The sequence below is a fragment of the Carcharodon carcharias genome, chromosome 20, assembly GCF_017639515.1.
Source record: "Carcharodon carcharias isolate sCarCar2 chromosome 20, sCarCar2.pri, whole genome shotgun sequence".
Classification (NCBI taxonomy): Eukaryota; Metazoa; Chordata; class Chondrichthyes; order Lamniformes; family Lamnidae; genus Carcharodon; species Carcharodon carcharias.
In genome coordinates this window covers 87242071-87254709 of record NC_054486.1, presented here as the reverse complement: position 1 = coordinate 87254709, position 12639 = coordinate 87242071, and the positions used below count along the sequence as shown (strand labels likewise).

At 44.6% G+C, this 12639-nt stretch overlaps 1 protein-coding gene across 1 annotated transcript in view; it reads right to left on the bottom strand.

The window, feature by feature from the left end:
• LOC121292357 (sodium/potassium/calcium exchanger 4-like) overlaps window positions 1-12639 on the bottom strand; it is a 283353-nt gene that overhangs the window by 87683 nt on the left and 183031 nt on the right. Inside the window, exon 3 of the mRNA XM_041214208.1 lies at window positions 6382-6458. Within this exon, the coding sequence (XP_041070142.1) occupies window positions 6382-6458 (77 nt within the window). The remainder of the gene's footprint in view (window positions 1-6381; window positions 6459-12639) is intronic.

Genomic DNA, 12639 nt, shown 5'->3' with positions numbered 1-12639 from the left:
ACCAGATAATCTAATTTACTGATGCTGGTAGAAGGATAAATCACTAGGGCATGGGGAGAACTCCCTTACTCTTCTTTGAAGTAGAGTTATTGGATCGTTTATGCCCATATGAAAGGGCAGACTGCAACTTGGTTTAACACCTCAGATGAAAGTGGACACCTCTGGTATTGTAGCACTCCCCAGGTACTGCACTGGAGTTTCAGCCTAGATTTTGTCAAGTCCCTGGAGCACTATTTGAACCCACAACATTCTGACTCAGAGGCAAGAGTGTTACCAACTGAGCCAAGGCTGAAGAAGAGAACTTTCACCCCATCGGTATCTGCTTGAATCATATCCAGTTCCCAGGGATGAAAGACAGCACCCATCATCCAGATCCAATAGAAAGACAATTTATATTTTGTTCAGAAAAATATCGATGATATTTTAATGATGAATAATTCTAAATTAAACCACTTTGTTGGGTGACTGATCTGGAAAATGGACCATTTACATCAGTAGGCTTATTGCAGCTTTTTTGACAAGGCTCATCAAGTCACTCTTATGGTAAAGCATTTCATACTCTTATGTAACAGAAATCACAGGTATAACACAATGAGGGCTTTGTTCTGCACTTTGACCACATGGGATATGTTGATGGAAACCAAAATAAAAAGGAATGATTGAATGCAACTGGCATCTTGATCAAGGTCTCCAAAGACATTGTGAAACAAAAGGCTTGTGGAACAGTATAAATTACTTTTACTGGTTCCAGTGGGAATCAAAATAAGGTGAATTAAGTGAGATTTTCAGCCAGGAATGTAAGATAGCATCTAAGAAACAGAAAATCAAGGTCTGGGGAGGACAGTATCAAAGTTGATTTTAAGTTCCAACTCTAACATCAAGGGCTTCAAGGCATTCTCATACCTGAAATAAATATCTTAGAAAATATGACTGAAGGGCAGTCTAAGAACAACAGGAATGTATCCAATAGAGAAGGGCAGCTCCAGGAGAACATGATTCCGTAAGAATTCGGGAGAGTGGATTTTTCTTATTTTCTGGGATTTTCAGGCATTATTCTAGTGAGCAGAGGCAGGACATGGGAATTGAATGGCATCCATTACAAAGTGAGTTCAAATCCCATTATGGAAGTTTAAGACTTTAAATTCAGTTTTAAAATAAATCTGGAGATAAAAATAACTGGCATCAGTAAAAATGACCATGAAACTACTGTACTGCAGCAAGTTGAAGACAATTTGTCGGCTGCAAGAAACCTTTATGTCAATCTATTACAGAAGACCTTATCTTGAGCAACACCTGGCCATTGCATAAACAGTCCTATCTATATCTTCCCCCTTCCAAACACAAAGATGCCATCATCTAAGAAAGATCTTTTGTGAACACAAACTCATACAGCTCCCATTCATGCTAACTCCTTAATGTCACTTCCATATATTACCAACTCTTTAGCCACAACCACAATCAGAGCAACCATAATCTTAATGAAAACCATGTGTGTGTGTTTGTGTGTGGTGTGTGTGTATGTATGTATGTGTGTGTGTGTATATATATATGTGTATATATATATATGTGTGTGTGTGTATATATATGTATATATATATATGTGTGTGTGCATATATATATGTGTGTATATATATATATATATGTGTGTGTATATATATATATATATATATACATATATATATATGTGTGTGTGTGTGTGTCTGCGTGTGCGTAATTGTTATATGGCCTCCTTAATTTAGTGCTCCTCCTGCATGTTAATTGAGTGGTTGAAGTGCATGAGGCAGCTGTCTGCTGAATTCAAAGAGGTAATTCGTGGCCTTTGTCACACATTAGCAATAGTCTTGCTGAGGGCAATAGACGTGCTGCTGAGTGAACCATCTGCACAGGCTTCTCAGGGACTGTAAACATGCATTATCCTGACAAGTGACACCAACTTGCCATGCCATTTGTACTGGGCACTGGATTAACATGGGAGTAACCCATGGGAAAACCGATCTCCTGAGTGAAATCTTGTGGAGGTGATGGGGGCCTTGCTTGCCAGCTGGAGAGTAGTGAGAGGCCTGTTTTGCCACCTTTGATCAGACAGTTGGGAGGCCGGCGGCGGGCCTTTCCCCAGAAACAGGACCCCAGAGGCAAGCTCCCACCTGCTGAGAGCTATCGGACAATCAGAAGCCAACAGCTCTTTTGAATGGAAGTGCCACTGGGAGCTGGTGGCAGCTGCTGTAACGACAACCAGAGAAGTCCCAGGATCGCAGAGCGACCCGGGCCACAGGTAAGTAATGGCAAGAGGGGTTTCATGGGTTGGGATCACAGGGGAGGGGGCGGAGGGGGTTCCTCACTAAGGGGAGAGGGGAGTGGCCCTTAGTGGGCTCTCCCTTTCCTGATGCCGGGTCCTTTGAACAGGCACTGAGTGTCTTTGAAAGAGTGACTACCCCCCCGCTAGACCCCCACCCCTGGAGATGACAAATAGCCAGCACAGGTCGCATGTCAACAAGCCCGACTGCAGCTGGGCTAAGATCAGCATCGGTGTGGTGAGGCCCTTAAGTGATCATTAATTGTCCACTTATGGAACTCAATTGGTGGAGAGGCAGGAAGGTCGACCACGGGCCTTAACAACCTGGATTTAACTGGGGTGCAGGCAGGAAGGTGGCAGCGTGCTCATCCGCCACCCGACTAAATGCCCTCGCTGCCTCCAAACATGCCACTAGAGAGGGCAGAAGATTACAGCCAATGGTACCAATCAAATTATTGAATTGGTGAGGAATACTTGTATATATCCCAGTTCCACTTATTTGGAAGCTGAAAGAGACAGCCTTGTCTCATCTGGTACTTAAGACTCCTATACCATCAGTCTGGCAGAAGGAAAGACCATTTGCTCTACATTCTGAGAGGCCGTACCCAGTAAATGGACATATTGCGATGATTTCTTGAAGTATCCTTCATTTTAAAGCACTACTTCTGAGATCTGGATCTCTAGCGTCTTCAGCCAAGGAACACCAGTTCCTGACTCTCTGGTCAAGAACATCTAACCCCTCATGTTCAACCCACAGCTCTTCCTGCCCATTCATGTTCCACTCAGTCTGCTCTGATTCACTTTCAAATGCCCCTCAGGTGAATCTTTCTTGGCCAGTATTTGGTAGGGACAGGGTTTTTATCAGGATGTGCAATAAAGTGGTGCCAGGGCAGGTAGCACAGGAGATTGGTATATCTTCTTTCTCCTCTGATGTTTGTTGTTGTCTCACATCTAGAGGAGGAGCAGAGGAAATGGGTTAGAATGGATTGTTGAAGAGCAAGGTTTACATGTGACTTTCAGTGGAAGAATGAACATGGGTGTATGATGATCAAGATTTCTGACACGCGGGGCTGGACTTCAATTCCTAGGCAGGATGTCAGGGACAGCCGATGACCTTCCAGTCTACAATTCTCCATTGGTGGCTTCAGCAGACTTTGACAACTCAGCCTCATTTATATTCAGTTGGTTAACTACCCACCTGAAACAGGTGGTACGAGGCAGCTGGCTGGCTTTGGCAGGCTATATTCATGGGCAAGGATACTGCCCGCTGCCACTAGGGCAAGTTGTTGGGGGTGAGGGAAATAGGGATGGCGTAACTGGGGCCATTTCAAGGGTTGGTGGTGGTGGTGGAAGGCTGGAATCCAGGCATCAGAGTCCCAAACGTTTTGTGTAGGGTACAAAGGAGCAATGCTGCACCTCCTGGACCCATATTAGGAAGATTTTGATTTACTTTAGCAGACATGCTCTCCTGCCTGTCTGGTTTTTATGGGACAGATGCCCACTGTGGGTCTCCCACTCAGAAGGTTGTTCAAACACTGAGATCCTGTGATACTAAAAGACCCACAATTAGCATATTTTATTGAGGTCATCTCCGAGTCAGAGAGCATGCCAGTTGAGATGACAGCAACCAGGAATCAAGCAGTGAGGTGGATTGCAAATCTTTGCACCGTTACTTTAACTGCAGATTCATCCAAATCCTGCTGGATGCAGTGGATTAATTGTCCTTCACTGTCGCTGGGTCAAAATCCTGGAATGCCCTCCCGAAGAGCACTGTGGGTATACCTGCACCACATGGATTGCAGCAAATCAGGAAGGCAACATACAACCACCTTCTCAAGGGCAATTAGGGATGGGCAATAAATGCTGGCCTAGCCAGCGTTGTCCACATCCCATGAATGAAGAAAAAAAATTGCCTCTATAATGCAAAGTACAATCACATGAAAAGGAGGAATGTCATGACCAGCCCACAGTTGGCATCTGTCATTGAACTTCCCCGTCTCCAATTCCTTTTTCTAGCTGCGTCCCAGGATTTCCAAAGCTGCCTGTCTGTAGAATGTGAGAGGGCAGGGATTGGGGCCAACAGTTATGGTCTTCGCCTGTGGCCAAACTCTCTCTTGTATTATGGGCAATCTTCTCCTTTAAGAAGAACATAAAAGGTAAGAATGCCCTCTGGTTACCATGAGGTGCTGTCCTGTTAACAGACAGGCCATAATGGGGATGACAGTAAGTGCAGGAACCAAACAAACGGTTCTGTTTCATATAAGGTTATAAGTGAAGGACCAATTCCAGGTAGAGCGAGATTATTGAAGATGTTTTTAACAAAGAACATTAGTAGTAAACTCTAGAAACACTTCAACACAGCGAGAGGCTGAGGATTGTAAATGGCAGAAATGCTCAGTGCACTGCATTTTTGGAAGGTTAGTTCCCCTCACCATGCTTGACCTGGCAACACTTGTTGCAACACTATGTTTTCATGCGTGGGAACTGCAAAGTTGACAGTGACTGTATTGGCCAACTCCTACCAGTGAACCTGAGTACTTTATGGATCCCAATCAGGACTTCCTTCCTGTGCTGTACTTGACTCGGCATCAATTCCACTGTTGCCTCTGAAAACCACTCCCAGTAATTTCCCAGCTTTAGTGTCTGATTGGGGAGGAAGTGTTGTGTGGAATCCCATAAAGGTCAGTACTGTGATCGTTATAGATTTTATTCGACATAAATAGACTGTATACTGAAAATAATTGTAAACTGGTCAAATTTTGCTGATGACACAAGGATGGGGTGAACAATAGCCACAGAAGACATAAGCAAAATATTTGCATCAGCATTTAGATCAGTTATGCACAGAAACAAACACATATTGCACATTGAAGGTCAACACTGCTAAATATAAAGAATTCTACATACTCAAAAATTGTGGTTTATAAGTATACAATGACTAGGATAAATTTAGCACAGTAAGATTTAGAAAGGAGCCAGATATCATAGCAAATAAATTTAATAATATAATAGAATCAGAGGAGATATAACAAGAAGAGAAAGGATACTGTCGACAGGAATTATGATCAAGTTTTATAGTGCACTATTTAGACCACATTTAGAATAGTGTTAGACTATGGTCACCACACCACAGAAGAGTTGTAATTGCATTTGAAAGGTCAACCAGACTAATCTTAAATATAAAGAGGATGAGTTATGAGGAAAGATTAGAGGAACTTAAGCTAAAGAGTCTAGAAAAAAGTCATTGACGTATATAATTTGTTAAATGTTATGAATAAGATAATGACACATGATGCTTTAAAACATGCCATGGAATTAAGCTAGGGAAGCCAAATGACCTTTCCTCATTTCTGAATTTTGTTATGCTATTATACAATCTGACACAGCTAAAACTGCTTTCTCATCACTTGCCAGTTTGATAGTTGATGGAGCTGATTTTCAACCGGTTCATTATTTAATTCAAAGCAGCTTTCATGGATTAAGAGATGCGCTCCTGGGCTGAAGAATAATATCCTCTCGTACAATACCTCCTGAATGATGCAGAATCTGTCCGTGCCTAAGATGCAGCTTTCATTTATGTTTCTGCATGTGTACCTAGGTGGGCCTGTACTTAAGTCAATATCTAAACCAGCTTCTTCAGTTTAGCAATTCGTCTTGCTTCAATCATCTATAACAAATAACATGGGTAGCTTTTTGAGTTCCTGTGATCTTCATAGGCCTGAAAACTGAAGGGGTAAATTCTTTTGAGAAAATGGGGTGGAATTTCAGAGTTGTTCCCTGTGTGAGGTCACTCCCCAATGCTGATATGAGTAGGAAAAATAATAGGTGGAAAGTCAATCACAGGTAAAATAGGTACATTTTCCCATATGAGTTGATGACAGGCAAGAATTGAAGTATCTTATCTCAATTGTATATCTTCATTAAGTAAAAATTAATTAGGAAATCCTATTTCCTACGACTATAATGTTCATTTTCTTTACATGTGTCTGCTTTATCTAGGAACAGTATTTCTGGTTGGAAGACAGTATACAATGAATATGCTATGGACATAGTCCCAAGTGAAAATCTTGTAATGTAAGTGTACTTACTCCCGCTATATGAAGTAATACTCCTCCTTGTTGCCTCTCCTTATTGGTAAACAGGTCACTTGGAAATTCGCGGATAGCTGTAATGGGAACAATACGCGTCAAAGGTTGTAAAGATCCTCAGAAGTACTCTTCAGAATAGTGGGCAGCTTCAGGAGATTGTGCATACCACAGCACCTTACAGAAACAAGACTAAAATAAACAAACAACAGCAGAAAATCAAATATGTCAGGAAGGAAATGCCTCTTCAGAACAAGCTTCAGTAACTTAGAGCAAATAACCTTTATTGAGAGCATAATGAGTTTATGCTGAGCGTAGCTTCTGTCTTTATTAACTTACCTGTTTGTTATGACTGTCCTCATGTATATAATCAAGGTCATTTTTGAAATTATTAAAGCTTTAATAGAAACCACACACCATTTTTCCATTTAGAATTTAAAACTGGTTGGATTTACTGCAGCCTGTTGCTGCAGGAAACATGGTGGCTGGGCCCACTCAATCACGGGAGAGGCTGCACATCATTTTCCTGGTGGCGGGAAATCCTCCCGCGATTATGTTGGAGGTTGGGAGGGGCCCAAGGGAGAAACGTGGTGGGTTGTCAATTAGGCTCATTATTGAGCCAATAATTGAGCCTGATCTCACCGCAATTTAATGGAGGCCCAGGGATTAAATTTAAGTGCCACAGCTTACTCGTGACTCCTGAAGGCTGGCCTGGGGAGTAGGGTAAGGGGGGTGTGGGGACGGGAAGGGTGCAGCACTTAGTGCCTAATCAAGGAATCTCAGCACTGGACAGGGGGTGTCCACTGAAAGTCACACCCCTGCTCTTGCCTCTGATCCATTCCCCCACCTCCCCTCCCATGACCACCTACCCATAACCCCATCCCTACTCACCTGTGGCCTACCTCCCTTGGAGATCCTAGGCCTCTCCCAGGATGCATTACGGGTGAGATCCACAGCTCCCAGTGGGCCATGGAGAGGTGCCAGTCTCTGACTGCTGGCATCTCTCAGTGGGCAGGATTCCCACCCCTGGGGTCCTGCATCCCTTGAAGGCTTGATCCTGGCCAGTTCCATTGGACCTACCCTCAGAAGCCAAGCCCATTTCCCTGTGTAAACTCCATTAAATTCTGCCTAAGGTTTTTCATTCTATCTTTTCTTCAGATTCATCAGGGACTGATTCAGAATATTTTATTCCCTTCTCTACCTTGGCCTCAAGTTAAATCCCTCTTTCATGCTGCTGAATCAGAAATTTGTCCACCTTTTGAGTGTTTCAGTCAATGCCCAAGTGCTGATGACAATATCTTCCATTTTCTTCTATTCTTTCATTTGACATGGGCATCGCCGGGAAGACCAGCATTTGTTGTCCACTCCTAATTGCCCTTGAGAAGGTGGCAGTGAGCTGCCTCCTTGAATCAATAGAGTCTAAACAGTGCTGTTAGGAAGGGAATTCCAGAATTTTGATCCAGTTGCAGTGAAGGTCCAGCGATATAGTTCCAAATCAGGATGGTGCGCAACTTAAAAGGGGAACTTGCAACTGGTGATGTTCCCATGCATCTGCTACCCTCGTCCTTCTACGTGGTAGAGGTTACGGGTTTGGAAGGCGCTGTCAAAGGAGCCTTGATGAGTTTCTACAGCGCATCTTGTACATAGTAACTGCTGCCATTGCACACAGGTGGTAGAGGGATTGAATGTTAAATTTGGTGGATGTGGGCCTCTTGAGTATTTCTGGAGCTGCACTCTGCAGGCAAGCGGAGAGTAAGCCATCACACTCCTGACTTGTGCCTTGTAGATGGCAGACAGGCTTTGAGGAGTCAGGAGGTGAGTTACCTGCCCCAGAATTCCCACCCTCTGATCTGCTCTTGCAGCCACAGTATTTATATTGCTGGTCCAGTTCAGTTTCAGGTCAATGGTAACCCTCAGAATGTTGATTGTGCGGGATTCAGTGATGGTAATGCCATTGACTGTCAAGGGGAGATGGTTGGACTCTCTCTTGTTGGAGATGGTCATTGTCTTTCGCTTGTGTGGCACAAATGTAACTTGCCACTTAGCAGCCCAAGCATGAGTGCTGCCCAGGCCTTGCTACACATGGACACCGGCTGCATCAGTATCTGAGGAGTCACAAATGGTGCTGAACATTGCACGATCATTAGTGAACATCCTCACTTCTGACCTTATGATGGAAGGAAAGTCATTAATGAAGCAGCTGAAGATGGTTGGGTCTACAACACCACCCTGAGGAACTCCTACAGCAACATCCTGGGACTGAGATGATTGGCCCCGAACAACCACAACCATTTTCCTTTGTACAAGGTATGACTCCAACCAGCAGAGAGTTTCCCTTGATGGTCATTGATTTCAATTTTGCCAGGGATCCTTGCTGCCTAACTCAGTCAAATGCTGCCTTGGTGTCAAGAGCAATCACTCTCACTTCTCCTCGAGTTCAGCTCGTTTGTTCATGTTCAAATTAAGGCTGTGATGAGGTCAGGAGCTGAGTGGCTCTCGCAAAACCCAATCTGTGCATCAGCGAGCAGGTTTTTGCTGTGTCCATAAGGGGCACAATCCTAAGTGTGAAGGAGTTACATATTTTCTTTGGAAGATGATCTCGTTAAGTCTTTAGTCAAGCTCTCTCATTCTTATCCAGCCCTGGTATATAGATTTCAAACTCATTCATTTTTGTTGATACAAGCCAAAGTTTCCATCTTTCACATGTATGGTCAGCGTTATAGGGTCAGTGTCCTGTTGTCCACATTTGAGAAGGAAAATCAACATCAGTCAGAGTTCCTATCTGCTCCAGAGTTTGGAACTCTGCTTCAGGTCGTGGATGGGAATTCTTGGGCTCGTTTTGTGAAATCAAGAAATTCCCAACAATAGGATACAGCAGAGTTCTATTTCCTGGGGCAGCAACAGCATCAGATAGAGGCTGTAATGAGAGCATCACAAGTCAATCTGCCATGCCTTTGTACACAAAAATTCAAGACCAACAGTTGTTGTTGTTGTTTGGTGGTACAGAACTTGAGTATTGTAGAAGCTTTTCATTTTGCACTCATCAGGGCAGATTCGCAAGAATACCAATTGTAAAGGGAGCAACAATTTACACTGCATGAGAAGAGAGTGCTGTTTGGTTGGCAAGTAGATTGGTAGAGATGTTGTCATGGAGAATGCACCTGGGAACAGTTAACTGCCAGGCTTTTGTTTAAATTCAAATCAGGCAGATCACCTCTGATTGTTCAAGGCATTACCATGGGGAACGGCTGTCTCCCAAGCTCTTGCTTAGTTGAAAAACATGCAATGTGTGGACATGCTCCTTCTGTCTGCAAAGGACTAGGCTCTGTGCGTGAATATATGTAGCCTTTAGCATGTGTAAGTGAGCCACACTGCAAGCTTGACTAATAAACTTAAATTGGCTGAAAATGTAGTTCTTAGCGCAATCAGGATTGTTTAGTAAGTACTGTCCAATTGTGGAATCACATCTAATGTTGGACACTATGTTTTGAGTTTTGCAAGAACAGGCTGGTTGGCTATGGTCAGTATGATTATTCATTTCTCCACTAAAATGATGCTGCCGTCAAGTCAAAAAGGCGTTCTGTCTATCACACAAATGAGTAACGTGGTCTATGAATTTCAATGCTGGTGTGATACCAGGTATCAAGGTTTTACATCCCAGCAACTGGCAGATCATATCAAACAGTATGTCCCTTCGACTGGCTCTTCAGGGACAAGGGTGCCCCCAGAATATGTGGCTGATTATGCCAGTTTGCCGTCCACAGGCTGCTGTTGAAGAGAGGTACAATGCTGCACATGCTTCCACCAGGTCCCTGATAATGCAGATGACAGGCCTGCTTTTTTAATGACAAGGCCAGCATTTACTGCCCATCCCTAATTGCCCTGAACTAATAGGCTTGCCACACCATTTCAGAGGGTAGTTAAGAGTCAACCACATTGCTATGGGTCTGGAGTCACATGTAGGCCAGACTAGGTAAGCACGGCAGATCTCCTTCCCTAAAGGACATTAGTAAACCAGATAGATTTTTACGACAAATGACATTGGTTCACGGTCTTCAGCAGTCCACCGAGTGGCAGGGGCCTCAGCTGTCACTGCCTCCCATCAGCTGTGGACCTGTGTCAGTGATGTGTTCACCAGATTGTGACCCTGAGCCTGCTCTGGAACTAGGTCCTACCAAGGCGTGTGTATCTGCACTGGTGGAGAGTGCAGGTGAGCGCCATAACAGTGCTTCCTCTGAGGATACTGAGTCTGATCTCGACTTCCACACAGGCACGGTCACGCTCCTTGTTGGCAATCTCTGTGGCTCGCTCCTCAAAGCTGCCGAGCGGACAAATTTCTGCCATTCTCCCTCCAATCTTGGCCTGCTCGTGTTTGTTATGTGCAGTCCTTTCCTCCATAAAGACAGGATGGTCGATTGTGATCCCAGTAGGTAAGTGAGCAGTTCAGAAGCATGCATGCCTATTGCCACTGCTAAGCCCTCCCCAATAAGTGATTAAGAAGCCATTTGTCCTGGAACTGATATGAGATGGATAGCTTAAAGTGGCTGGCACTCATTCAGTGCAAATGTCACACCTGCTGGCCATGTGTGACATCTCTGTGCACTCTAACCCTTAGACTACCTGATACCCTTATGAGAGTGCGAGTTCACAATGAGTAGACGGTTTACTTGAGCTGGCAGAGTGTAGCAGGTCATTCATCATTCTCCTGCACTGTAGACTGGTTCTTTTTTGGACTCCATGGGCAATAACTACCCCGGCAACCTCCTCCCAGGCCACTGTGATCAGATGGGAGGGCCTCCTGCTCCCATCCTGAGGAAACAGGATCTCTTGCCCTTTCTGGACAACCTGGAGGGGAGTCTCCAGGGATGAATCGCTAAACCGTGGGGCCGAAGACTGTTTTCTTCTCTTGGGCATAGTGCATGAAGCACAATCCAGAGCTTCAGGCCTGCAATGAGTGAAAAGTTTCCTGGGTGCCCAAATCTTTAAATATATTGCAGATACTGTTAAATAGAACTACAGTGAAGCACCAAGCGGTGTTTGCAAATCAAGATTTTTTTCCTTAATTTTACAAAACTGCTTGTGCTTAAGAAGGCTACAAAATACAGAGAAAAGTCATAATGGGAATTGTTTCTGAAAGGACACAGCTGTTAAAATTCAAATGCCTACGTAACTAAGTTTACTTGTTACCATACTGAAAATGCAGCTTCAAAATAACACTGCTTATAATCAAATTGTTCTCTTTGTCTCCTTCTTAGGCAGTGCCTTGGGGCTGAAGATGACTATCTTCTGCTCCAAGACTGTGCGTCTTGAGGTGACTAACAGGTCCAAAGCTGGATCCGCACACTCTGCCAACGGTGGGTTAGGCAATGTTTGATGAGGTGGGTGGGTGGGATGCTCGGATTTTGGTCAGCTCCTTCCTCTGTTTATGGTTGACCTCCAGCTGGGTCCGTCAGAGACATTCAAAATGATCGGCACCTTCGCGATGCTTCTTCTCCAGTTTGGGCGGTCTCCAGCAAGAGATTTCCACATATCGGTGAGGGTGTTGCATTTTTTTCAGGGAAGCTTTGAGGGCATCCCTGAAAGGTTGCCTCTGCCCTCCTGGTAACTGCCTGCCATGGTGAAGCTCCAAGTAAAGAGCTTGTTTTGGGAGTCTTATGTCAGGCATGTGGATGATGTGGCCCACCCAACATAGCGGATTAGCCATAACCAGTGCCTCGATACTGGGGATGATGGGGTGAGAGAGAACACTGATATTGGAGCGCCTATCCTGCCAGTGAATTTGCAGGATTTTGTGGAGGCATCACTGGTGATATTTCTCCAGGGATTTAAGGTGTCTGTTGCACGTTGTCCATGGGAGGAATTTTTCGTGCCCACTGGCATCGGGCATGTTTGGTGGCATGAGCAGACAATATGGCAAGAAGGCCAAAAATCGATTTTGTGATATCATGAAACCAGTTTGCAATCGTCTGCTCAGCCCGGTGATGGTGGGCTCCGTGTCCCCCCATCGGCCGTCAGGAAGCTCATTGTAATAAATCAGAATAAGGCCAGCCCGTCAGAATCGTCCACCCCCGCTGGATTGTCCACCCGCGTCAGTGTGATTTCATGCTGAGGCGTTTCACAACAGCATATAAAAGGTGTGTACTTTGGGCAGGCTGCACTTTGAGGGGAACTTGGAGGAGAATGCACAGTAACATTGTGCTGAGGTTGCCCGGGTTGCCTGTTCGACTTCAAAGCTGAGGCACGCTAGGGGGTGGGGTGGGG